Source organism: Amblyomma americanum, chromosome 9 (assembly GCF_052857255.1).
Source record: "Amblyomma americanum isolate KBUSLIRL-KWMA chromosome 9, ASM5285725v1, whole genome shotgun sequence".
Lineage (NCBI taxonomy): Eukaryota > Metazoa > Arthropoda > Arachnida > Ixodida > Ixodidae > Amblyomma > Amblyomma americanum.
In genome coordinates this window covers 133,062,754-133,089,265 of record NC_135505.1, presented here as the reverse complement: position 1 = coordinate 133,089,265, position 26,512 = coordinate 133,062,754, and the positions used below count along the sequence as shown (strand labels likewise).

At 44.6% G+C, this 26,512-nt stretch overlaps 2 protein-coding genes across 3 annotated transcripts in view; one reads left to right on the top strand and one right to left on the bottom strand.

Moving 5' to 3' along the window:
- The window catches only part of LOC144104423 (uncharacterized), a 44,420-nt gene that overhangs the window by 13,220 nt on the left and 4,688 nt on the right, over positions 1 to 26,512 (top strand). The gene's annotated exons all lie outside the window — the stretch shown is intronic.
- The window catches only part of LOC144104424 (uncharacterized), a 68,267-nt gene continuing 54,516 nt past the window's right edge, over positions 12,762 to 26,512 (bottom strand). The window contains exons 3-7 of one of the 2 annotated variants that reach the window (XM_077637410.1): positions 26,004 to 26,187; positions 25,225 to 25,317; positions 22,894 to 23,004; positions 20,348 to 20,434; positions 12,762 to 15,030 (exon numbers count right to left, since the gene is read on the bottom strand). In XM_077637410.1, coding sequence (XP_077493536.1) covers positions 14,791 to 15,030; positions 20,348 to 20,434; positions 22,894 to 23,004; positions 25,225 to 25,317; positions 26,004 to 26,187 — 715 coding nt within the window. In that variant the 3' untranslated portion in view covers positions 12,762 to 14,790. The remainder of the gene's footprint in view (positions 15,031 to 20,347; positions 20,435 to 22,893; positions 23,005 to 25,224; positions 25,318 to 26,003; positions 26,188 to 26,512) is intronic. The other variant, XM_077637412.1, reaches the window with a different exon arrangement.

Genomic DNA, 26,512 nt, shown 5'->3' with positions numbered 1-26,512 from the left:
TTTCTTTTGGCATCGTTTTCCTTTTAAAAATTATCATCGGCGGCAGCTTTGTTCCGTCAGCACAGCACGCAAGTACGACAGTGAAGTGAGACTTTTCGTGCCCAGTTGTTCGTACTCTGACAGTCTTATCACCTTTCTGAGCGACACTTTTTGACATAGGGATGTCAAATGTTAGAGGCACTTCGTCCATGTTTACGATGTGGCTGTCGATGATGTTATTCTTTTCGACTTCCTTCTTCACAAATTCATGGAACTTCTCCACTTTCTCTCCGAAATCGTCTGGTAGTTGTTGAGACATTGTCGTTCGCGCTCTTATTGACAAGGCTTTGCGCTGCATAAATCTATAGCACCATGACGGCCCACCAACAAAATCAGCGGCACCGATTTCACTCGCCAAAGTGCGTGCTTTCAAGCGCAACTGCACGGTTGACAAAGCCCTACCTTGAGCCCGTTGTTCAAGAGCCCACTTGAGGAGCCGGTCTTCAAGTTCAGGCCACCGCGCCTTCTTCCCGCGGTCAGCCTTCTTTCCGCTCTTAATCGCCTGCAGTTTGGCGGACGACTGTCGCCACGTGCAAATCATCTTCTCGGTGACGTCGAAATGGCGGCCCGCAGCCCGATTTCCGTTTTCGGTAGCATACTCGACCGCAGATAATTTGAACTTTGCGGTGTAGCTCTTGCGCAACTTCGGTGGCATACTGTAGTAAGACCGAGCACGACAGGTGTAGGTAGTGGAAAACACACGCCGAAGTCACCAACACAGACGTAATACGTACACGGTTGCGAAGTTGCAAAGAATGACTAAAAAAGAACGCCGGCTAGGCTTGTCTTGACAATGTCGAGAAGCGCGACTGTCTCCATCTTTGGGAATTTCACATTACTTTTGCTTGCGCCTCCGAAACGACCGAGTGTTAGCGATTCTGGAAGTCGTCATCCCCGCCGTTTCATGATAAAGTTCACCTAAAAAAAGTTGCGCACGGCGGTCCCCGTATTGAAGTATTAACCGTGCTACTACCGCATCATTGGTAGTGATATTTTTTCGGTGAAAAAAGCTTGAGCATGAACCTAAATAATTTCTGAACCCGCAAAAAAAACGAAAAATTCGCATATAAGACGCACCCTTGTATAGGACGCACCAGCAAGATTTTTGGAAAAAAACCGCGTCTTATACACCGGAAAATACGGTACTTCAAGGATGTAATAGTTTTGTCACTTGTCTACGTTTTGAGTATTCATCATTCATCCATAGCGTTACGAAAGATGCCAGAAAGTCTCACGCATGCATGCGCGCAAACTGAATATTCACCGCTAGGATTTATAGAAATGTCATATTTGCATCGTTCATTACTAGGTTTCAAAATATTAAGACAGGACAAATGCACAGGGAGGCAGTGAGAGGAGAGAAATCATTTGTCGAAAGCAGACGATGATGATGGTCATGACAGACTAACAGGTCAATTGATCACCCTCTACAGCCATAAAGTTAACAAAAGTTGGCGCACGCAGTCCCATAGTACCCCGCCAAATGTCTAGGTCTCTAGTTCAGTAGGTCTTGGTCAACAAACTGACGCCGCTCTTAAGCCTAAAGGGGGAGGAATCGTCACCCAAAATAAAAAAAAATAAAGCAAGTTTATCACTCACACGTTTTCGAAGGGCGAGATGAGGCGAAGCGAAAGACCATTGGCTCTTTTATGGCCATTGCACGCGCTGAAAACGCAGTAACAGCGACGATTTGAGTCCGAAGCGAGGCATCCTGCATCGAAGGGCGCCGCCATGTTTGTCAAAGTGGGTATCCAACTCCGTTCTCGCCTTCCTATTGGCTGACGAGATTCGGCGCATTTTTTTTCCGCCGGCAGAGTTCGGTCCTGGACCGATCGCGCTTTCCGCTGGGTATTTCGGCGGGATCTCTGCCGCGGCAGCGGATTCCGCTTGCTCTCGCCGCCGAATGTCCAAGTGTGAACGCGCCTTAACACATAATGGAAGGAACTTTACTACTTCTGTAGCGCGGTCGTCCTGGAGAGGTGTGCAGTGTTTCGGACACACCCTTCAGTTGTGTTTCAGTGATGCCAAAAGAGAAGTGTCAGGGTTCTTGCAGCTCTGTGCTAAGGTCAGGGCGATTGTGGCTAGATACAAACGAAGTGCCAAGGCCCGAGGACGACTTCAGGAAATTCAGAGAAACATATGCAGCTGGACCATCTCGAGGGTATACAAGACGTACCAACGCGATGCACCAGTGAACATGTCATGATGGCCAGGCTCAGGAATCTCCGTGCAGTCATCACTGTAGAACATTCAGAATCTGACTCAATTCCAAACTTGAACGCAAGTGAGTGGAAGCTTATGAATGCAGCAGTGCAAGTCTTGAAGCCACTTGACCATGCCACGTACGTGACAATGGTTCTGCAACATTAATTTGTGTAGCGGATATCAGTGAACGCGGACGAAAAATAGAAATGCGCTCGAATAATGCTCTTACTTTTTTTCCCTGGGCGTCCTTGTGCCCCTTTTGTGTACAGCAAGACACGGAGCAATACGTGGGCATCTTGAGGAGTAACTCGAGTGCGTGCGTCGAGCGTACACAACTTCAATCTGGGCTATCCTGCAACATGGCGGACTGCGCACGGCGGCCGCTAAAAGACAGCGCAGTTTGCATAAAATATTTATCGCAAACGTCATTGCTGAGCTAGGAGGAAAGGGCGAGACATGGGCGAGATAATTATACTAAGAGGCATGAATTGCACACAACAAGACATAGATGGGTACACAGATTCGACAGGAAGCATTCTGCTGGATATGTGTGGAAGGCGATTTTGTATGTAACAGTACTGAGAAGTGTGAAGGGCTCATATATGGGAGGCAGGGAGTTGCACTCAATGATACACTATGCACCATGTCACATGGGGTTTATAATAGGCCAGGGGTAATGAACATAGATGACCACGGATGCAGAGGTCTAGATGGTGACCATAAACGGTATCAACACTAGAAGATGATATATGAAGATGATCTCTGGACATACCGGGCACATTGGATGTGGAAGATGGAATAATTAATCTTTTAAGATATCTATAAAAGTAAAATGCTTATACAATGGGAAAAAAATGTATCGGAGCCTATAGAGATATAGCGGAGGCTTAGGCAAGAGTGTCCTCTGTCGCCTATGTTGTTCATATATATTGTACCTACAAGGATTAGAGACCAAACTAGAGAGAAGTGGACTTGGCTTCAATCTTTGTTTTTCAAGCGAGGAGAATGGATTGAACAGTCATTACCAGGATTGATGTATGCGGATGATATAGAACATGCTGATGGCTGACAAGTAAAATTTGCAGATGTCGATGGACATCTGCAATACAGAGGGAGATAGATTAGGACACAAGTTTAGTAAAGAAAAGTCAGCAGTCACGCTAGAGGTGGTGGATAAGTACAAGTATCTTGGGGTGTGGATAAGCATTGGTGATATCTGATGGAGCATGAAAAATATGTAATGATGAGAGGTAGCAGGAATGCAGCTGTCATGAAAAATAGGGCATTGCAGAATTACAACAGGTATGAAGTGGTATAAGCACGATATGGAAAGTGGTGAGGGTTACCAAGTCTGACTTTTGGCAATGCAGTCCTGTGCATGAGACCAGATGTTACTTGATTTGATTTGATCTTTATTCAACATCAGGTGATGTTGGGTGCACAGGCAAAAAGCCAGAAAGTTTTGACTAGGCCAGTGCACCCATTCTTTTACAGCAGGGGTGGCAAATATTATGTTACACATGAATACATACATCGATAAAAATACAGAGAGAAGGCAATGAAAGATTACACAGCATATATAAGCCACTCATAGACACCATGTTTGCATTATCAGCCATGGTTCGGATACGGTTTATGACATTTGACCTGTAACATTTGCATAACCTAAAGGCATACATGGAGTCCACACGAGTAACGTTTAGTTTTTTGAATAAGTCAGCTGTAGGATATTGGTATGGCACTTTACTTATAATTCTAATGGTCCGTTTTTGCAAGACTACCAACTTGTGCATGTTTTCTGCAGTTGTAGTGGCCGCACTAGGATGCCATAGTTCATCAAAGATAGGAAGAGTGATTTAAAACGAAGGATATTAACGGATGCGGGGAATGTCGGGCAGTAGCGACGTATAAGGCCGATGGTGCTAGCTAATTTACCGGACAAATGTTCAATGTGCCTATCCCGACATGCTTTTAGTGACGTAAACTTCTAAAGTTTTATAACAGGGTACAACTTCCAGTACATTTTCGTTGAGCAGGAGGGGAGGAAGTTCAATATTCGTGTATGAAATATAACTGCTTCTGACTTATTGGTATTTAACTTTAAATAGTTGTTACATGCCCAGTTGTTTATTTGCGAAAGGGTGCCATTCGCACGAGCACTTAAGTTTGAGCCTTTGCTTCCCGGAACATTGCTATATCGTCTGCATATAATATGTATTTGTCAGGTTCACCTATGCACACAATATCGTTAATATGTAGCATAAAAAGAAATGGACCAAGAATACTACCTTGGGGAACGCCTGTAGTCACTGTTTTAACATGTGAGAAGTGTCCATTTATATAAAAAAAATTGTGTGCGGTGCTGTAGATATGATGTTAATAATGACAAAGCCTTACCACGAATCCCATAGGAGTTAAGTTTCTGGAGCAATATTTGATGATTAATGAGATCAAAAGCTTTGCTGAAGTCAAGAAAAATACTTAGTACTATACGCCTGTTTTCAAAGTTATCCAATATGAATTCTTTTTGAGAGAGAAGGGCCAATTCTGTTGATCTGTTTTTTCGAAAACCATATTGCGATGGGCTTATGATACTGTAACGGTCAGTGAAGGATGTGAGTCGCTCAAGAATCAGTTTCTCAAAGCCCTTTGAAAAGATTGGCAAAATTGAAATGGGACGATAATTTTGATAAGTCGTTTCGGTCACCTTTCTTATATACTACTGTCGCTTTGGCGGATTTCATGCTCCAAGGAAAAGTTCCCTCTGATATTCAGATGTTAAAAACTTAAGCCAAGCAAGGGGCGATTACATGTAGAACATATTTAACGGGCTTGATTTTGAATTCCAGATGCATTGGAAGATTTTCTATTTTTTAAGGACATAAATGCAGCTATTACTTCATTATGGGAGATTGGATTTAAGAAGCCAGTGTGATTTACGGCGTCCATATCACAGCTTAGACCATTGTTGATATTCGGTGTGGAGCTGATAGTGAGAAAGTAATTATTAAAGGCATTAGCTAAATATTTTCCTTTTAGTTTGATGCCATCTCTTAGGAGGCCTGTAATTGGTTGAGAGGCACTGTCAAACACAAATTTCAATTTTTTCCAGACTCTGACCGTCCTTCAGTTGAACTGAATAGATTGACATAGTAATTGTTTTTAGCCGCTCTGAGCTCTTTGGTGACGTAGTTTCTGTAACTCTTGAATGCGCTCAGTGCGTCTGGACTTCTGGTTTATAGAAAGCGTTTGAACAGTGTATCTCGATTATGTATGAGCTTTAAGAGTTCACGGTCTACCCCCGGTTTCCACGCTTTACGCGGGGAGGCAAAGTTTCTTTCTGGGAAGCAAGAAATATATATATAATGAAGAACTTAGCAAGAAACAAGTCATAAGCAGTATTGGTGTCAGACGCACTTACATCATTCCAGTTAGCATCAGTTATGCGCTCACGAAATACCGATAGCGTGCGCAGATTCACATTCTCATAAGAGTGCTTTTGCAGACGTTTTTTGCTCTTGACCGTGAGAGCAACGGACAATATGGGCAGGTGGTCACTAAGCGGAAAGTTAATTAGACCAGATCGCAGGCAGCTTGCTTCGACATTTGAGATGAAAAGATCCAGAAGCGTCTCGGAACATACTGAATGTCTTGTTGGCGATTCGATGAGCTTATTACACAAATGCATATTGAGTAGGTATTCAAATTCTGTTTTCGTGTTCAATGTAGCAAGCATATCAATATTAAAATCACCTCCAATGATTACTTAATATCTATGTACATTGACGAATTCTAAGAACACATCTAAAAAAGGAAACAACTGGGCAACATCAGCACACGGGCGGCGGTAGCAAACACTGAACACATAGAATTTTGTGAGAAGCTAAGTATTTCGTAATGCGATGTCACAGAAGAAAATTCAGTAATTCGCATTCCAAGTTGTTAGATACGAGTATAGACACCCCCCCCCCCCCCCCCTCGCTTTGTTTGCCGATTTAAATAGTACGACTTCCACCCTGGTAGTGTAACTACGTCTGCCTCAGTGACAAACCAGGTTTCGGTAAACATGATGACGTCAAAATGAGTATTCGATGCGCTGAAGAAGCATTCGAGCTCATCATACTTATTTCGACCAGATCTTAGATTGAAGTGCACAAAGTTGCAGTGCTTCCTATTGTCACAGGAAATGTAACTGCTAAGATCTGGGAGGTCAACCATTTCATTAGAAAAACAAGCCATTAGGGAAGTGATAAAAGCGATGAAAAAGTGCCCGTTAAAGAACAAGTGGTAATACAGGAAGACACTTCGCACGCAACACCAAAGAATAGCTCTTCACCATTGTCACGCCAGCGATGATAAAAAGCAAAAGTACTTGGCTATTCAGCATTTCATGCATCTAAATTTCAGCTTGCGTTTCAGGGCAAGCGCTGTTTTTGTGCTCACATTATCCACTGTTGAAGCGCATGGTGAAACTGCCCATGTTATCTAATGGTTTCCAAGCACGAGAAACAATTTTTGTGCTTCTGATACCTTTACTAACGTAGCAATGTTTTAGAGAATTTCAGGTAAGTTGCTGCGTGGGAATGGAAAAATCATGGCACCAGCATGCGTTTGGGGAATGATTTCTCTGCTAGCTGCAAGTGCACAGTATTGATGTCACGGAACTGCAATGCGTGCTCCTGTTTCCAACGTATGCTTGAGAATTTTGAAGGTTCCTAGACACCACAGACGCTTTTAAAGGGAGCTTAGTTAGCTGTTCTTTGAATTCGTTCGATGTCTCATTTGCTTGATGAAAATAACTTCAGAATTATCGGATTGCTTTGCATATATCCTGCTATTCCGGGTCCAGACATACTTCCAGCCACTGGCTTTCTTGCTCACAACAGCCATTCCAAGAAGTCGCTTAAGAAAGGGGCATAGGCGTTCATTCAGAAACACTGGGGTGCTCGAGGTTCGGTCAAAGTAAGTGTTATCGAGTTGCAGCTTTTTCGTCTTTTTAAGTAGTGCATCCCTCTTCTGGCGCCTGTCAAACTGTACAACAATGTTGCTAGGCTTGCTCTTACCTGGCACTCGATGGCAAGCATCTATGTCACAAGGAGTAACATCCATGCCAGCAACAGTGCCAAGTTTGCACACAATTTCTACTACATTTTCACTAGGTACCTCAGTGAGTCCTTTAATTTCGATGTTCCTGTTTCGAGAATATTGCTCAGAGCTGAGCAAACAAGACTCGGCGTCAGCAAGGAGCTTGCGGATCGCGTCAAGCAATGAACATTAGGGATGTTGACACAAAATAAAAAAAGCAAACTAGAAGACTGACAGGTAAGTGTTGTTGACACAAAATAAAAAAGCAAACTAGAAGACTGACAGGTAAGTGTCTGTACAGCAGTTGTGAAGCAAATCAGGAAATATCGTTTAAGGAAAAAAGTTAAACAGAAAGGAGTATGTGGAAAACAGGGATGCTGATGAAATCGGCACTGACACACGGAACGTTTAAGCAGGAAATTGCCAAAGAAAATATCTACGATAATTCTAGGGGAACCTCCTTGTTGCTCGAGGCCGGGATGGGAGTAGTGCAGACTAAGACGTGCCAAATCAAGTACCACAAGATAAACACGTTATGCGGTGCGTATGGACAGGAAAAGGACACATCTGACCACTTGGTACCTTTCTGTAAAAAGGCTTCACTTTACAGTTGAAAAAAGCAGCGGGTTTGATCTATTACTAAGTGAAGGTTATCCGACTCGTGGCTAAAGTCAAGGCAAGAGTGAAATTTTATGAGTCATGGCTAGGTGGCGTGAGTTGCTGCCCGATTTAAATATCGGTCTGTAGCATTGTGAGATATTTTTCTTTAACAAGAATGATGACATCGTTTAGTACATGATGGGCTTCGTCAGTGCTAGTGGGCCGACCGCCTCGAATGCGCATTCTCGCGAGGACGACGAGCAAGGAGGCTAAAAACACTAGGCAAATCATCGAGGGCCCACGTATACAAGCGACAGAACAAGCACTTTCAACAAATACACGTACCCACACTTGCAGACTCCGATGTCAAATTGTCACAGCTGCCTGTTAGTAAACTGGCAGTTGTGCACAGTGACTCCACACTCACTTGGTTATTTTATTACAATAGTAGTCAAGCGGCGCATACAAGCTGCAAGCAAAGTGCAGGCTGATATACACACCTGGCGTTTTGGTCGCTTCGGCACTCTCATGACGTTTTCGGCAGCACTCTTGTCGTATATGCTCGGCACGGCAATGAAGGGAGCAAAGTTTGGTTTTCTTAAGTGGGGTTTAATGCAAGCATCCAGTGGCGCGTAAAAAGTCTACCCATACCGTTTGTTACTTTTCATCGCTGAGGAAAGCGTGAAACACTACAGCGTCGCTCGCTTTACGGGGGCAGAAATCTACCACACAATAGGCCACCATGACCAGCGTCTTAGAATCACTTCTTCAGGAGAATCGATAGGATGGCACATCAAATGAAGCACGGCAGTAGAATTGCTACCAGTAAAACACTGCATTAAGTGTTGAAAGTATCAGAAATGGACGAACAGAACTCGAAAGCTAATTAAGTGCCTGCAGCTGAGGGATGGGACTCGGCAAAATACAAGTGTGGAAACAAAGGTAAACGAGACAGAAAGATGTGGAAGGAAAGAATACAAGGAAAATCAGTGCTAGGTATATATAAAGCACGAAAACAGGACATAAAGAGCATTTATTTGATATCTCGTGGGGCAGTTCATTGCTTTTCGAAGCTAGGACAGGAGTTTTCAGAATGGAAACGTACAGGTCTAAATTTGAAGAGGAGGATATATTACACACTGCCGGTAAAATTGAAATGGAGACCATAGAGCAATTAAGTTTGAGATGCACAGAACTTCGTCCCACCCTTCCTGAGGGAACAGCTGTGGAGGGGTAGCTGTGACTTGCTGGGTACGATGGACGAATCAATGAGAAAAGCGTGGCTTTCACAAAGGGCAGGTTAGAGGATTGGTGGAGTAAGTCGAGGTAGGGGTGAATTTGTGAAAAAGATAGTCAAATTAAGAATTTTAAAAGGAAAAATTGAAATTGAGGAAAAATTTGATGGGGGCATATAATAGGCTAGGTGGCACAAGCTGCCACCCGATACAAAGGGTAAAGCCATTATCACTCAACCACCCATCCGATAGCACGGAGCACATAGACTTTGCAGAGCAATGTTACATTGTTGCACAGCATCGGCCAAGAATGTTGTGAGACTGGAGAGCGAGATCCCGCCTTTCATCACGGATCTGCATGACGTCATGTTATTTATCGTGGATCGACTGCTCGTCATGAAGATGCCGCTACCGATGGGTTTTGAATTGTGAGGTCTTCGTCCACCCTGTCATTAAAACCAGATTAAAATATCTTCTCAGTATTATTGCCAAGGGGCATCTGTGTATAAGCAGGAAAGCGGCCATATTTGTAACTTCGCAATTTGATGCCCATCGTCTTTTAAGCAGCTGCTAAACATCCACGTCCAGTGGCCTGCAGCTGGCCCATAGCTTGCTCAATATTGAATGAGTCATTTCATCACCCTCTCAAGGCTTCAAGAGTAACAAAAGAGGAACCTAAAACAAAAAACTATATTAATGTAGCTTGCTCTCGGTTATCGGGGCAATGTTGGCAGACAGTCGGACAGAGGTCTCAAAGTGATCGGCACTTACTTGGGCTGACATTGCACATGATCTTGGGACAATCATTAAACACTTCAAATTCGATCTCAGTTCTGCATCAGCTGCGGCTCAGCCTTATGTCAGGAATTAATTCGGGCCAACTAAGTTGGCCCCTTGAAGCCCGACGTCAATCCACAACCTTGGCACAGGGTCTTTCAGCAAAGTCAGCCTGAACAGTTATCGTTGGTTTGCCTACATAAGGCTGACTTCACACCAAGCTCGTTTTGCCCCTTTGGGAGGTACACATGCAACTCCTATTTAATGTGCAGTGAAAGGGGCACACATGAGCCTCATTGATGCCAAAATGCCCCCAAGTAGAGGGGTCTTGGTACGAACTCTCGCAGGGTGAAAACTGGCACTTCTTTAACACATGCAGAAAAAATTCGGCTGACACTTTGGACTGCTTACATGTGGGAATGCAGAAACATTGCTGTCCCTGGGTGCATAGTTCATGTGCAATATTTGCACATGCATTAATTTTTTCTACGAGTTCGTGTTTGCACGTATGGCACCACCTGGAACGCTGTAACACAAACGATTGCATCCCAATTTTAGTACAAAAGTCTGGGAAGACTGGTGCACATGTCATAGGTTCAAATCCCTTTGACAAGCTAGCCTCCAACTTGACTAGCACATGTAAGCTATATGCAACAAGAAGTCATATGATGCCGTCTGGAATGCTGTACGACAAATGGTTGTCACAATTTTGGTATGAAGGTTGGAAAACCTGGCACCACATGGAGGTCAGCCAGTGCGAGCATATATAGACGAATGACATGTAATAGATTGTCTGAAGCGGTGTTGCTCGGCTTGCTGCGTGTGTCACGGCTGCTTGATGACGTTGGCCTATTTTTCTTGCCATTGCTGGGATTTTCTGTACCATCTGCGAGTACACACACACCACTGGGTAATCTTGTAATGGGACTAGTAATGCTTTTGCATTAAAAAGTGTGCATTTTGATAGCCACTGTAGCAAGCAAGTTTATTACCCGAGTATACATCCATTTCAATATTTACGGAGTGGCAAACAAATAGCGCCACAGCGCTGATTTCAAAACGGTAAAAGACTAAAGCTGACAGATTTTTGGAAATAAACACTGCATCCGGAAATGTTCTGGGCCGATTTCACAACAACGAAGCCACAGCGCAAATTTTGGCGGTCCCTGTGAATTTCGTTGTAACAGGGTTCGAATGCAGTGCTTTCAAATATTACCCATCTTATGTATCGGTATTCTATCACTCACCACCACACCGCAAAAATTTTTAATTTGTAGACCTTTTCACAACCCTCGGGAAAACCAGTTTTCTGGGCTGTGGGGAGAACGTGGGGAGCTTAACCCTCAACTCTTTTCTGCATTACGGGACCAATATGGCGGCGCCCATGGAGCTGTTTGTGAGAAGGTCTACAGTTGGATACAACTTAAGCTTGCAGTGAGGTGCCGCCCCCATTCGGGACTGGTGCAAAGAATACCTCCATGTCAAAAATGTAATCTGTTGTTAGAAAATGTTTCTTGTTGCCCAAGGAAGGCAACCACCAGACGAAATCATAAGCCCAGGAATTTTGATGCCTCTGGCTTGAAATGTTAAAAAGCTGATTTCGTTCATTGCGGTGACTTGTCAGTGGAGAAACACGGGACGCCGCAGACTATGGTCCAGTGTCAACAATTGCAGTTTATTTAAGTTGTATCCTACTGTAGCTTCATTAACACTGAAGATATCGGCAATTCAAAATAAGGTGTCTTCCATGCCTCCCTCAACTCACAAATGCCGATGCACTTGAAAAAAAGAAAAAAGGTTGGGACTTCACCTCTCTGGTCCCCATCTAGCCTCATCCTGCGCACGCCACTTGGATAGGTCACCCAGACATGCCCACTGACTCTATCGCGGTAGAGGTGGCCAAGAATGCACGGTGAGGTGTTGCCCTAATCGGTAGCGAGCTGTTGCGAGCAACAATTTTTTAGTCTTTTGTCAGCTATAGGGTCCACACAAAGCTTTTAAATTTGACTTGGATACTCACAAACACCACCTCTACAGATCTGTTGCACTATAATTTTACCACCAATATCACTTAAGGAGAACCTTTAAGCGGTTCATTTTTGCTTAAAGATACTCTCTCAAAGCCAGTTAGGCATAACAAATTTCATACAGCACCACAGTTGGCAAACATTTTTATACAAAAAATCTTGCACCACAAACAATGAACACACTTTACCTTGGCCTCTGTAAAGAACTGAGCAATTTACAAAGAGAACAGTTTACTGGAATTGTGATAAGCACAAACGACGATAAACATGGCCAACAGAATTATACAATTTTTTTGTACTTAGGTGACTGGTGAACATACATATCTCCATCCCTTGTGGATTGTCTGAAGGGTAAATATGATGATAAGCACTCATATTTGGTGTTTAATCACTGTTTCTAATAAATGAAGCAAAAATAAAGAGCTGCAGAGCTTTGTCACATGAAAAATCACTGCCATCTTAGGCCAGCTGCTCTAGAAGTAGGCCCCTTGCAGAAGAGGCCAGTCAGCACATGTGTAGTATGTTTCATTGAAGACTGTTAGTAATACTGTTAGCAAGACTTAGCAAACAGGTTTTTGAGAGTAAGGTTTGGTTGGAGAGTATGGCTGTAGCGGAGGGCTCTGGATTTTGACTACCTGGGGTTCTTGAACGTGCACTGACATCACACAGCGCACGGGTCTCTAGCATTTTGCCTCCATCGATACGCGACCGGTGCGGCCAGGATCGAACCAGCGTCTTTCGGGTCAGCATCCAAGCCCTATAACCACTGAGCCACTGCGGTGGCTTATTTTGAGAGTGTATTCTGAATGGTGAAAGCCTTCAGAAGGCAGCTACAATGTAACAATACTATGCTAAAGAAACATATCTCAGCAATCTGCTTTCGAATATTACTGACAGCCTTCAGTAGAACAATGAACAATTTGTATAAACATTCCTTACTCACATTCCTGTCATATGCAATTCACTGCACGCCACTGAGCAATAACGTACAGTACTTAAAAATATCAGATCACTTCTCGCATAACCAAGTGTGCAGGTGGCACGACGTAATGTAGGTTGGACCATCACGTAAAAAGTGCACTGAATGAGAAGCAGACTTTTCCAATGTGGACTGCTCCATCAATTCTACTGATGCATGCATACTTTTGACAAGGATTGTAATTTGTGTGTGAAGACTTCTTGTTTGTGTCAAAGAGGGCTTTCACAATAGTGCAAGAAGCCCGTAAATGAGTAGTGGTAAGAAGGAAAGTAGAGGAATTCAGGACCTCATCATCAGCCTGATTACGCCCACAGCAGGGCAAAGGCCTCTCCCATGTCTCTCCAATTAACCGTCCTTTGCCAGCTGCGCCCACCGTATGCCCGCAAGCTTTTTAATCTTATCCGCCACCTAACTTTCTGTCGCCCCCTGCTACACTTGCCTTCTCTTGGAATTCACTCCGTTACTTTTAAGAACCAGCGGTTATCTTGCCTTTGCAATACATGCCCTGCCCAAGCTCATTTGCAGAAGATATTCGCTGTAGAACAGATATTCAGCTTTAAATGAGGAAGAAGACTTTGATGAACGATAATCTCACAGCTATCATTGTAGAGTGCGCAGCTGTGGTAGGCAGTAGGATGGTACGAAAGGATACCAGCAAGCTCTCTCAGGAGACTAAAGATCCAAGAAACATCAAAGCATAAAACCATCAAGCCCTAGACAGAATAGAACTGGCAGAGCTATCAATGGTAAACAATAAGCATACGGTAACTAACATAAGGAAGTTTAATACGGACAGAATCGAGTGTGGTCTAATGAACGGAGGTAGCTTAAAAGCGGTGAAGAGGAAACTGGGCATGTGCAAAAATCAAATGTGTGTTAAGAGACAAAGAGGGTAATGTCATTAGCAGTGTGGATAAGTAGCTAAAGAGTTCTACACAAATCTATACAGTGACCAATGTAATCAGGACGTATGAGAGATAAGCAGTATCACACAGCAATAGGTCATCCTGCCAGTAATAATACAGGAAGTAAATGAAGCCTTAGGAACAATGCAAAGGGGGAAAGCAGCTGGTGTGGGAAGCAGGCACAGTGGGTCAGGGAACAAACGTGGGTTAATGACATCCTAGTCGAAATCAAGAGGAACAAGTCGGCTTGGGCAGGGCATGTAATGTGAAGGCAAGATAACCATGGTTCTTAAGAGTAACGGACTGGATTCCAAGGGAAGGGAAGCATAGCAGGGGACGGCAGAAAGTTAGGTGGGCGGATGAGATTAAGAAGTTTGCGGGCATAGGGTGGCCGGAGCTGGTACAGGACGGGGGTATAATTGGATAGATATAGGAGAGGCCTTTGTCCTGCAGTTGGCAGTCACGCTGATGATTACGATGACAAGGAACACAATGCAGATTTCTTAATGTCAATGCATTCACAGAGACCATGTTTAATATGGAAGAGAACAATGCATAAACAAGATGGAAGAAAGAAAGTATACTAGAGCTGTTATACTTCAATGCAACTTGGGAATGAATCGGTAGATGACCTTGAAAGAGGCCCTTTGACCTATTGCAGAAAGCTATTGTCAAGACATTGTGGACAACTGCAGTGCACCTGCTAGCATGCACCTTACTGAGGCAGTGACATGTGCAATGCAGTTGACCGCAACGCTATGGCATTCGATCAATGCCATAGGTTGGAGAGACTCTCCGACGGACACTTGCCCGTTTGTTCTTGTTTTGTTTCTAATTATGATAAATCAGCGCTCATGCTATCTCCTTCCCCCTTCCATCTTTGAACACTTCATTTGTGTTGTTGAATCAACACCTCATACCAGAATTATCCTTCCGTTTCACTTGCAGTGTACTGGTGCTTGATTTACAAGGGGCTGAACGAATCCAGGCTTGGCTGGTCTAAGCAACTGAAGAGATTCGTTTTTGTAGTTTTGTTGCACTGAAACATGAGCCGCTGGGTACCCATTAATTTCACAGCTGGGAGAGAAAGCTTGAACTGGAGGTTGGCTGGGAGAGTTCACTGTTGTTTCTAAGTCAGTTGACTGTTCTTGAAACCACTGCAGTGCTGTTCCACAGCCCTAAAAGGATAAAGAAAAGATATACACTTTTAGACGAAAACAAAATTTAATGTATGGATGCCTTTTTTTTCAGCTATACAGCACTGCATGCTTTGGAGGTGTGTACATGCTAATTTTTAGCGCAATACTTGACACCGAAATGTTTTCAGGACAGCTGACTAAACTGAATTGCTACAGAAGTGCCGGGTAGCACTGAAATGGTGATTTGTTGCTTGTGCGACTTCTCCAACAAAACAGGAAACAAAATGTTGATATGATTCCACCAGATTCTTGATGTAAGCGTACGATAACGAGTGGTAGGGGTTTAACGCAGCTAAGCTGAATAGACGTGCAATAGCAGGCGTTCATTCTTCAATTGGAGGGGGCACTTAAGCTCCACCTTCCTCGTATGACGCGACAGCTTTAGTGGGTTAATGCCCATATATGCAGAACTAGTCATGCTCTGCTTAGCATTCTATAAGGATTCTGGCGACAGCCCGTCTGGTTCAGCTGCGTAGTCGGCCCGGGACACCTGCAGCCGGGGTCTCTGCACGGCGATAGGCATCTTAGTTCCCACGGCCTGTCCCCACTTGGGTTATTGGATTCGAGACGGACGAATCTGCCGCCGTTTGTAAACAACATTGTTACGGAGGCAGTTAGCGACCGCCAAACCGAGCACGAGTGGGTCACTTCTTCAACTGTGCCTGCTCGCTGGCGCCTCGCCCATTCGGACTTCCCGGAAGACGTGTTCGGCTTGACAGCGTGATAGCTGTCGTTCGGACGCGAAGACAATGCTCTCTCTGGTGGGGGCGATTGTCCAGCGGCACCCTCTCTCTCCGGCGAGGCATGTGACGGGGGCGTGTCCCTATGTGAAGTGGTGTGTGTACGACAGCACAAGTTAGGCCGCGCCCAACCTGGCGAAGACCTCCTTGAACCTGGGGAATCCTAGGGACCAGACCCTTTTAAAACCGGACGATGAGTGCCATGAGAAGGAATCCTCGATCATCCTCAGATCTTCTCAGATCCTCCGACTTTCCCCTATCACCCTCCAATGGGTTCCTAAATCTTGTAAATAATGTAAAATAAACCCCCTGTACAGTTTCCTTCATAACCAAGTCCGACAACGTCATTCGAAGAAGGGACCTGCGGCGCTGAAAGAGTCAGCTCACTCAAGGTCCCCTCATCTCTAACAATTCATAGATTGCTGACAGTCCTCATACCACTCCTGGGAAGGCAGTGCAGCGGTTAAACGTTGCGACACTAACTTGTGATGAGAGGTGCTGCGACTGGCGGGGATTGTGCAAACCATGTTGCTTTTTCCGAGCAACCTCTTACAATCAATCATTATTTTAACTGCCACATGCCACAGTGGTCACTGCTCACAATCCGGAGGGCAGGTTGTGACGATGTCACAAGGTTACGTGGCCTAGGTGGCGCAACACCCTCCTCCGAACTTACCCGAGATTCCTCCCGTTGGCTGCAGCTTTCCCGACACTCCTCTGAACTAACCCGAGCTTACCCGAGTCACTCTGAGAGCACAAGACAAGATTCCTGCTAAGGGTTAGTATGTCTAGAGTAGTGCTTTCGGACTAAAAACAGCCCATAGAAGTGTGCGGTTTTGGTTATGTTATGTATCGCCAACTACCTCAAATATGGACTGTTATCAAGTATAATTCTGTATGCATATCACAGAATAGTACTGTGTTTTCCGGTGTATAGGATGCGATTTTTAATTTTTCGTCGATGCGTCTTATACAACGGTGCGATTTATATACAGCCAAAAATGACGTGCCAGCACCGCTCGTCTGGCCATGGAAAATAAAATTGATGTGCAAAAAAAATGTTCGCGCATTTTAAATTTATCTTACGGTAAAATGGCATAATCTTGCCATGGACAGACTTAACGTGCTGACCGCCGCATCCAGTCCAGTGATGTTCTGGAAAGTTTCACTTTCAGCATCAGTTCCGTCGACGTCTCAACATACTGCTGCAGACGAATTAGAGAAGCTATGACAAAAAAATTCAAGTTGAGTGTTGAATATGCGCTGGAGAATGAGAACAGGGAGGCAGTTCGGCATGAGCGAAAAATTCTGACGCCGGCACAAAGCTGCAACAGCGCTCCAGTCGATGAAGCCACCAAAAATCTCAAGGAACAGCTATAAGTGTGTAACGTGCATGTTTGAGCATTAGCTGTGGTGCGAGAGTAAAGAACTTTTCAGAAACACGCTGCACCGCTACAGGCCTTGCAATGTTTTGGCACACTGCTAGGTTCTCTGGAGAGTCACTGCAGCTGCGGCTCTCGCCGAAAGAAACTTGCCGTGCTGTTACACATGCCATAGCATACGGTGTACTGTCAAGATCTGTGCTGCGAACGGCGCGGACAACGGTGCGAAACTGAGGAATGAGCTAAGAGCTAATGCTTTGAAAGGCTGACTGCCGGAGGAAGGCAAGCAAGATATCTTTTGTGCACAACAGCTACTGCAAGGATGCATTTATTTTCACCTCACTCCAACGAAGCTATCCTTAGCACATTTTAACGCAATAGTGTTAAGGAGCTCGTTTCGCAGAAAATCCGGCATCGGTGCCGTTGACCGTGAGCGAAAAACCCACAAATAATTCCCATAGAAGCAACCTAGGAGGCAGCTGGGCCACACAGGTCACGTAATATCGTGCTGTCATAACATCCTGCCCGCCGGATTCTGAGCACACTGCTCACCATGGCAAGTGGTGGTTAAATTAATGATTGGTCGCAAGAGGTTGCTTCAAAAGAGCAACCTGGGTCGCACAAGCCCCAACAGTGGAAGTACCAGCCATTGCAGGGCAGTGGCGCATCGCTTGACTGCTGCATACACATGTGCCAGGAGTGGTACGAGGACTCCCAGGGATCTATGAATGTTAAGTAGTAGAGAATGATCAATTCTGCATACCGTATAAACGCATGTAAGGGCCGCACCCGTGTAAGGGCCGCACCCCGTATTCCCAAAGAAAATATTTGAAAAAAAAAAAATCCGTGTAAGGGCCGCACCCAAACTTTCCAGGAAACACGCAAGAATAGCCTTCGAAATACATGCGCACAGGAGCTTCGAGGTGCCGTCCATGGATGGCGCCCGAGGCCGCGGGTCATCATCATCATCTTTTCTTCTGCTGCGCGCTTCTGCTACTGTACTTCCGCTATCCGTATCGGCATCGGTATCGCCAGGTCTAACTTTGTTCTGTTCTGGCTGTCAAAGCATGCGTTTTTTGGTGGTTGTGTTAGCGTGGTTGCTCGGCATAGTTGTTGCTCTAGTGTGCCGTCGTTCTTCACTTTTTCATGAGCTGCCTCTGAGCATTGTCACTGTTGCACGATGGGCAAACACCTCAACAGCTACACGGCGGGCTTTAAACTGAAAGTAGTGGAGTTCGCTCTCGAACACGGCAAGCGTACCGCGGGCAGAAAATTTGACGTGGACGAGAAGTGTGTCCGACGGTGGTGCGGACAAAGGGATGCGTTGAAGAATACCAGCTCCAAAAAGCGCGCTTTCCGAGGCAAGCCATGCAAATTTCCTGAGCTAGAAGAAGAGCTGCTATGCTATTCAATGGAAGTGCGGAACAACGGCTACGCGTTGACAACGGACATGCTGTGCGTAAGGGCACAAGCCTTGGCACGTGCTAAAAGCGTACTGCACGAGGACTTCAAGGCTAGTGCCGGCTGGGTACGAAGATTTCTGAAGAGGAAGGGCCTATCATTTCGGTGAAGGACCACACTGTGCCAGCGGCTGCCCCCCGACTACACCGACAAGGTGCTCAGCTTTCAGAAGTATGCCATCGGTCTGCGTCGTGAGCACAACTATATATTTTCACAGATAGCGAACGCCGACCAGACCCCCATGTGGTTCGACTGTCCCGAGAGCTGCACAGTTGAACTGAAAGGAAAGAAGAGTGTTTTTGTGCGGACAACCGGCGCGGAGCGCCCACGGTGTACAGTTATGCTGTGCGTCACCGCGGACGGGCGGAAGCTGCCCCCCTAAGTCATCCTGAAAAGAAAAACGATTCCTAAAGGCGTTTTCCCCAAGGGAATTGTAGTTCGCGACCAAGAAAAGTGCTGGATGGACGATGAGCTTGTGCTTGACTGGGTAAAAAGCGTTTGGGAGAAGCGCCCAGGCGCCATGCTGGCCCGACGATCGCTCCTCGTCTTGGACAGCTTCCGCGGTCACTCGACGGGTAGGCTTAAGGAACGCCTGCGCGGTATCCGCACAGACATGGCCGTGATACCGGGCGGCCTCACCGGCATGCTGCAACCCCTGGATGTAAGCGTCAATCAGCCTTTTAAGGTTGAATTTCGAAGGAAGTATTCGGAATGGATGGCCAATGGCAATCACGACGAGACGCCGACAGGGCGGCTTAATTAGGAGGGTACATCTCGCGACTGTGCTTGGATGGATTTTGTCCGCGTAGAATTCCGTGTCGACCGACATTGTAACCCGGAGTTTCAAAGTGACCGGAATTTCAAACAGTTTAGACGGGACCGAAGACGACTTTCTGTGGGCTGAACATTTATTTACCTGAACACAGCACCAGATCGGAGTCTGAAGACTCCGTGAGTGATGCCTGAACGGTAAATAAATGCCGCGCATTCCAGATTGGTTTGCTTTCACTTGAAAAAAAAATTTTTTTTCGAAAATCGCGTGTATGGGCCACACCCCCGAAATTTGCCCCCCGAATCTGGGAAAGAAAGTGCGGCCTATACACGCGTTTATACGGTATATGGGCATTAAACCATTACAGCTATCGCGGCATAACCTTAAGGCAGAGCTTAAGTGTCCCTTCTAGTTTTTTTTTTTTTATAGCACTTACCGAATACTAAACTGGTGCATTTTATGTGTGATTTTTTACGGACAAACTGCTGTTTGCAGGGGTGTAGGTGTTCTACATCGGAAAATATGGTACTTCAAGAATCGTCCTTTGTTAGCCACACTACCTGAAGCTGAAAGCTACACAATGCTTGTGTTGACACCACAGCAGCATTTTTATGAGGCACAAAATCATGCAGATGAGCAACGGGGAATGACACACTGAAAATGCACAAAATTATGCCAATCACTCACTACAGCCAGTCTTTGCAAGAACAAATTATTTTGAGCAGATTTTCCGCAGACAATTCCTGACTGGAATTCCCTTCCAGAAAGCGTAGCTGATTCTGCAAACTCTGGCCAAGCACTAGAGCAGTATCTATATATTAGGTGGACAGCATGTGACATTGGTTATTTTATTTGTTAGCACTGTTCCTTTAATGATGTACTGGTCCCTTTCTCCCCCTTTTTTCCCCGTAATTCTTGCCCTACTGAATTTGTGCCATTACGTTGCCTCTGTTGGTTTTGAAGGTTGTTTCCTTTTCCTTGATTTGTATGCCCCTCTTGCGAGGGCCAGCGTTCTGGCGTGCAATATTCTGAAATAAAATGAAGTCGCTGCTACAGCTCCTCATGTCAGTCCATGCTTGTGTGGTGTTTCAACACCAGCACCTAGACACAAATTAGGCCTACTGTGACATTCCAGTCAACACTCCACTATAAAAAAGCAAAAGGTAGACACAAAAAAACTCAATATATTAAAGCAGCAAACATTTACCTACAACACTACTGGAATGCACTGAACAATGAAAACGCAACTGTGAACAATTTATTGATGGCCTACATAATCACCTTTACTTCTTCAGAATGCAGACATGTGCATCTGAAACTGAATGCTTGCATTCACCTGCATAGCTAGGCCAAGAAAGAATTTCAAAAGGGGGGAACTTCTAGCACATCGGAATTCCAAAAAAAATATTGAGGCCTCCAGTGCACATGCATTGGCCATTTAGGAGAAAGGAAGTTTTGCCAGCACAACATGTTCGGCTTGCACTTGTTTACTGCAGCACCATCACATCTAACAAGAAGTGTCAGAAAAGCAAACATATTGTCACGTGTGAATGCGGGAGATCACTGATCACAAGAGACAGCGTGTCTTGACCACAGCTCCAGATCGCTTCCTCTTCTTCTTTTGAGGCATTCACGCCTCCCGCATTTACACGTGACAATATGATGCTGAAGATATTTTCAGCTTATAAATTTTGGTTTCTTTCAGCACATAAATTAAAAAACTTATCAATAACAAAGAGCAGCTTACTCCATCATACTGACATACTTGTTGCAGCTGTAAGTCAAGATAATTTTTTAACATTGCCGTTTTGTCAGATACTGCGTTTCCAGAGTATTAACTAATCACAGTGAAAGCTTGTTAACTCGAACTCGGTTAATTCAAACTTACGGTTAATTTGAACTGATGACCGGGTCACGGCACAGCCCTGTGTATTTAAATGGGGAAACTCCCGATAATTCGAACAAGTTGGCATAGAAGTTGACCCATAATTGAGTAAAACACGCTCCAAATTTACCCGATTGACCCATAATTGAGTAAAACACGCTCCAAATTTACCCGAGATGTAAAACAATAGAAAATAAAAAAAGCCGAGTGCACGAGGCTCACGGAGCCTGCATTTCAGTGCATGCCGTAGCAGGTTTTCGCTGCCAGAGCACTCGCCCAAGCCGCTGATGCTTCGGCACGAGCCGTTCCAGGTTTTCGTTGTGCCGCGGTCGCTGGGTAGTGATCACATGGTGTAAACAACGTAGTATGGCGGTTCGGGCAATGACGGCTTTTGTTGGTGCCGCGAGCGCGAGCTACGTGGACAGCAGCGTGGAGACGTTGGAGCCCTTAAGTGACGCCGATATAATTGAGGCTGCATGCTCCCAGCAGACATCGTAGGGCTCATGTGCGGTGAACACAGTCGACAGTGATGAGTCCGATGGCGGCGACGAGACTATGTCACCGCCAAGTGCACATAAAGTAGCGTTGGCGCTTGATGTTGCAGCACGCCACTTCTCTGTCAATGAGAACTCTGGCATTGCGCAGGAGCTTTGGGCAAGCTGCAGATGATGCTGACGGAGTCTTAGCAGAAGAAACGCAAGCAAATGCATTCCAGAACTTGTTTCTGGCGCATAACTGGCCGGTCAAATTATTTCATTTGCCATTAGGACCTGATGAATTAAATCATCATTTATTATCCCTTAAAGGCACCTAAGTGGGGTATTACATAAGAGGGGAGGGGGAAAAGATCGATGAATTCTCAGAATATGCCCACCACAAACGCGTAGTAGCGGCTAGCTCGCGATAACGAGTTTAGATGTGACTGCTTCGGGTTCTGCCTGCGCGGCGGGGCACTATGACCACTCATTCTAGTGCCCATTCGATAATTCGAACAATTTTCCGGTCCCCGTCGAGTTCGAATTAACGAGCTTTTACTGTATCTTGTTTGGCTTCAAACTGATATCCAATCTTCAAAGCAATGCCAACTTGTGCAAAAACTTTGTGATGCATACAAAGGCAAATGGGACAGGAAGCTCACACTCTCTTACACTGCTCGCATCACAGCGCACAGTGAATGACCGAATGCGAACTTGTGAAGTGAGCAGATCCGTTTCAACAACCATTGCTGTGGTTGTTGACGGTGAGCGGCTTTGAGGCGGACACTATTTAAAAAATCTGCCTCATTCCCAAGCCCGAACACAAGACACAAAGCATGACTTGGGTTCTGCACATGCGCATTTTTACAACCTAAACTGTGCCCATAATGAGAAGTAGCCGAGCCAGTCTGTGCATGCAAGCACGGGACACAGCATGCAAAAACAGGACACAAATAAACCGCACATAAAAACGGGCCGCAGCCTGGGGAACAGCAGGTGCAGCACTTGTATCCGTCATTCTCTAATCTGAGTGCCATTCTTTTATGCAATGAAAAGATTCCCTAAATTATGCCTTTTCCAAAACTCCCTGACGAGAACACACTTTTCCTCGCATAGTGTAAATCACCTTGTCGGCCTGATGTCTGTGGATCACTTGCGTCGTGGAATCAATGCCATTGGTGATCGAAATGAAAGTATGAAGTGAACCTTTTTTTGTCGAGGACATGGTCTGTGTGAACTGAAAAGAAAAAAAAATATGTGATCTGAGCCAGTCCCAAGCACTTGATGATCCATAACAGCGCGACAGACGGGACAAAGAAAAGGAGACACAACACACAGCGCTGACTCACAACTAAAACGTTTATTGGCTGCCAGCCAGTATAAATACTGGCCTGGTGGCCGGGAAAAAATACAAGCACGCTTGACTTGCGTGATATCAAAACATCGCCAGTTCATCAGGCACGTGTCAACATACAAGAGTCATCAGTGCAAAATATCACCCCTACAGCAGGCACGAGTTTTCATTCACAATCAAGGTAGCGAATTTCCTTATCTGGCAAGGCTACAGAGGGAGTGCTGATACACTGATCTGAAGTCCTAGCTATCAGGTGGGCTTCTATTATTTCCCTAGTTAGCGAGTCGCGGTTCTTACCTAATATAGAGCATTCCTTGTAAAGGGGAAAACAAGTTTTTGAGTCGTCGTTGTCTTCCTCGTCATCGTCATCTTCGTTGTCTCTGCAATGTTTTGCCAAACATTGCAGTCTCTGCAAATTTTGCAAATTTTGCAGAGACTGCAATGTTTGGCAAAACATTGCAGAGACTGCAGAGACAACGAAGATGACGATGACGAGGAAGACAACGACGACTCAAAAACTTGTTTTCCCCTTTACAAGGAATGCTCTGTATTAGGTAAGAACCGCGACTCGCAAACTAGGGAAATAATAGAAGCCCACCTGATAGCTAGGACTTCAGATCAGTGTATCAGCACTCCCTCTGTAGCCTTGTCGGATAAAGAAACCCGCTACCTTGATTGTGAATGAAAACTCGTGCCTGCTGTAGGGGTGATATTTTGCACTGATGACTCTTGTATGTTGACACGTGCCTGATGAACTGGCGATGTTTTGATATCACGCAAGTCAAGCGTGCTTGTATTTTTTCCCGGCCACCAGGCCAGTATTTATACTGGCTGGCAGCCAATAAACGTTTTAGTTGTGAGTCAGCGCTGTGTGTTGTGTCTCCTCTTCTTTGTCCCGTCTGTCGCGCTGTTATGGATCATCGTCAGCACCAACTCGCCCAACAACTGGTTTTCCCAAGCACTTAAAATTTAACACCATCAAAACTGACCCTTTCTTCGATTAAAACTGGTAACAATGGATGATTCACAAAGTGAGTTTGTACTGCAGCTAGAATGTTTTATGCAGCTCTAAAAGATAAACATTACTTGGATTTCACAAAAACAAAACAATGAGCATAAAATGGATACAAATGGACAGCATGCTACCTAAAACTGCCAACACATTGTTTTTTTCTTGGCATGCTAATGTACTGAATCTAGATGTGTACAGCCCATACCTAGATATTTACAAAAAAATGGCGAGTATAGCCTAATCTTGCAGTTACATCTGTTTCTCTATTTCTCAACTTCATTAAGCATGCTTGAAATTATATTCACTACCCCTTTTATCAAACTGACAGATGCCTCGCTAACTTGCTCTTATCTCAAATGCTTATTTTCTACTTTTGTTAAATTGCCCAAAAGTGCTAATGGCTGCCAATCTTGGCTTACACATGCATTGACACCAATCGGCATTTACATGAATTCAGAGGGAAGGAGCTGGTTTTGAGAAAGAGGTTACTTGCCCTCTACTATCTTCCTGAAGATTTTTTATGTATTGCACAGTTTCTTTATGGGAAGCTATACAACAATCTTAAGCTGCTGTTCCTAAGAAAATTCAGGATACCAACATTCGACCCAACTGTACTGTACAACAGCTTTAGTGCCAGTTGAAGATGCTATAGTTTTGCAGGAAACAGTTTTGTGAGTGCCATCATTTGGCCACCTTGCTCACAGTTTAGTTTTATCGATTGTTTTAATTTCCACTCAATGAAATTGTGAAGGTGCATTCGTTACCAATAATTATGTGTTGTTATGCACAATGAGTTCATTCGAACTTCCATATTTCAAACTTCCAGTTTATCCGAGTGCACTAAAAAGGCTCCTTTTAATTTGAACTAGTATCTGGTCCTCCTAGAGTCAAAATTATGAAGAGTCAACTGTATTTGTGAAATCTGCTGCTTATCTGTGCAAATGACCCTTCTGCATGCCATGTTTGCTAATAGTATAGCGTTTCCGTGTGCATATTGCTGGAAACTATATTTGCGGTTGGCAGGGTCATAAATGCCAAAATAGGCAGCCAATACATTCATATACATAAAAAACATCTTAAGTCGTTCTTACCACTGTATCCACTGTTACCACAGGATGTGGTTTTTTCTGCGAGCCTTCCATGCCATTCTTAGTCCGGCCAGGTTTCCGAGTCTTCTTTTCCTCCTTCATTTGATCCACATGAAAAAAAAAAATTTGTTAAATGAACTTGCCAGCATATGTGTTGTTTTTGCTACGGGCTGTGCAGTCAGCAGGATTGCAAACGTGACAAAAGTAATAACTGCGAGTATTTATAAAAAGTTAAGATTTTCTTTGTGATACAACTCTTACCATTTTATGCATTGTTTTTGCCACAGACAATGGTTTTGGTGAGCTGTGGTTGGGAGCAACGACTTTGAGTAAACCTCTCTTGCCATTTTCAGTGCACCTTGGTTTTCGAGTCTTCTTTGCCACCTTCATACAATTCATTTAAAAGAAAAAATGTGTTTTGTTGGATGGTTCTAACCATCCTTTTTTTTTTGCTATAGGCTGAGAGGTCATCAGGGTTAATAATATGAAAAAAGAAATGATAGCATTCTATAAAAAAAATGAATTTTTTTGTCATATGACTCTTAGCATTCTATCCATTGTTTTTGTCATAGGCTCTGGTTTTGGCGAGGTGGGGTTGAGAGAGGAAATTTTCAGTAAACCTCCCTTGCCATTTCTAGTGCAGCGAGGTTCCAGAGTTTTTTCTTTGCTATGCAACATCACCGCATACACTTCCTGCCTATTGGCATGGCTATAAATTCAAAGCAAGCAGCAACAACTTTAAAGTAAAAGAGAACGTTTTTGTTGTTATATGTGATCCTTACCATCGTCTGCCGTGTTTTTACCATAGGCCGTGGTTGTGATGAGACAGTATCACGAGAGGCGATTTCCAGTAAACCTTCTGCGCCATTTTCGGTGCAATGTTTCCAAGTCCTCTTTGCTGTCTTTATTTGATGTGTGCTGTTATGCTTCACATGCTTTGTCACAGCTGCCGGGGAACAACTCAATCTGCAACAAATGAAGGACAGCACATTTGACATTTTGGATGTAAGTGGAAATCCCTGGAAACAAAGCATTCAGAAAACCATGTATGGAAACACATGCACATCTGCAACAGTATTTCAATGGTACTACTCAGGGGACACCAATTTTTTCTATCTGGGGAAACCACACTGGCCTTCAAACGACGCCAAAGGACCTGTGCAATGCATTCGATGAAAACAAAACTAATGAAATATACTTCCTAAGTCAAAAGCCTGCAGATCACAGTCTGTTTTGTATTACACAGAAGAGCGCTTAAGGCCCCCCTCAAGCTTTAAAGATCATGTTTTAT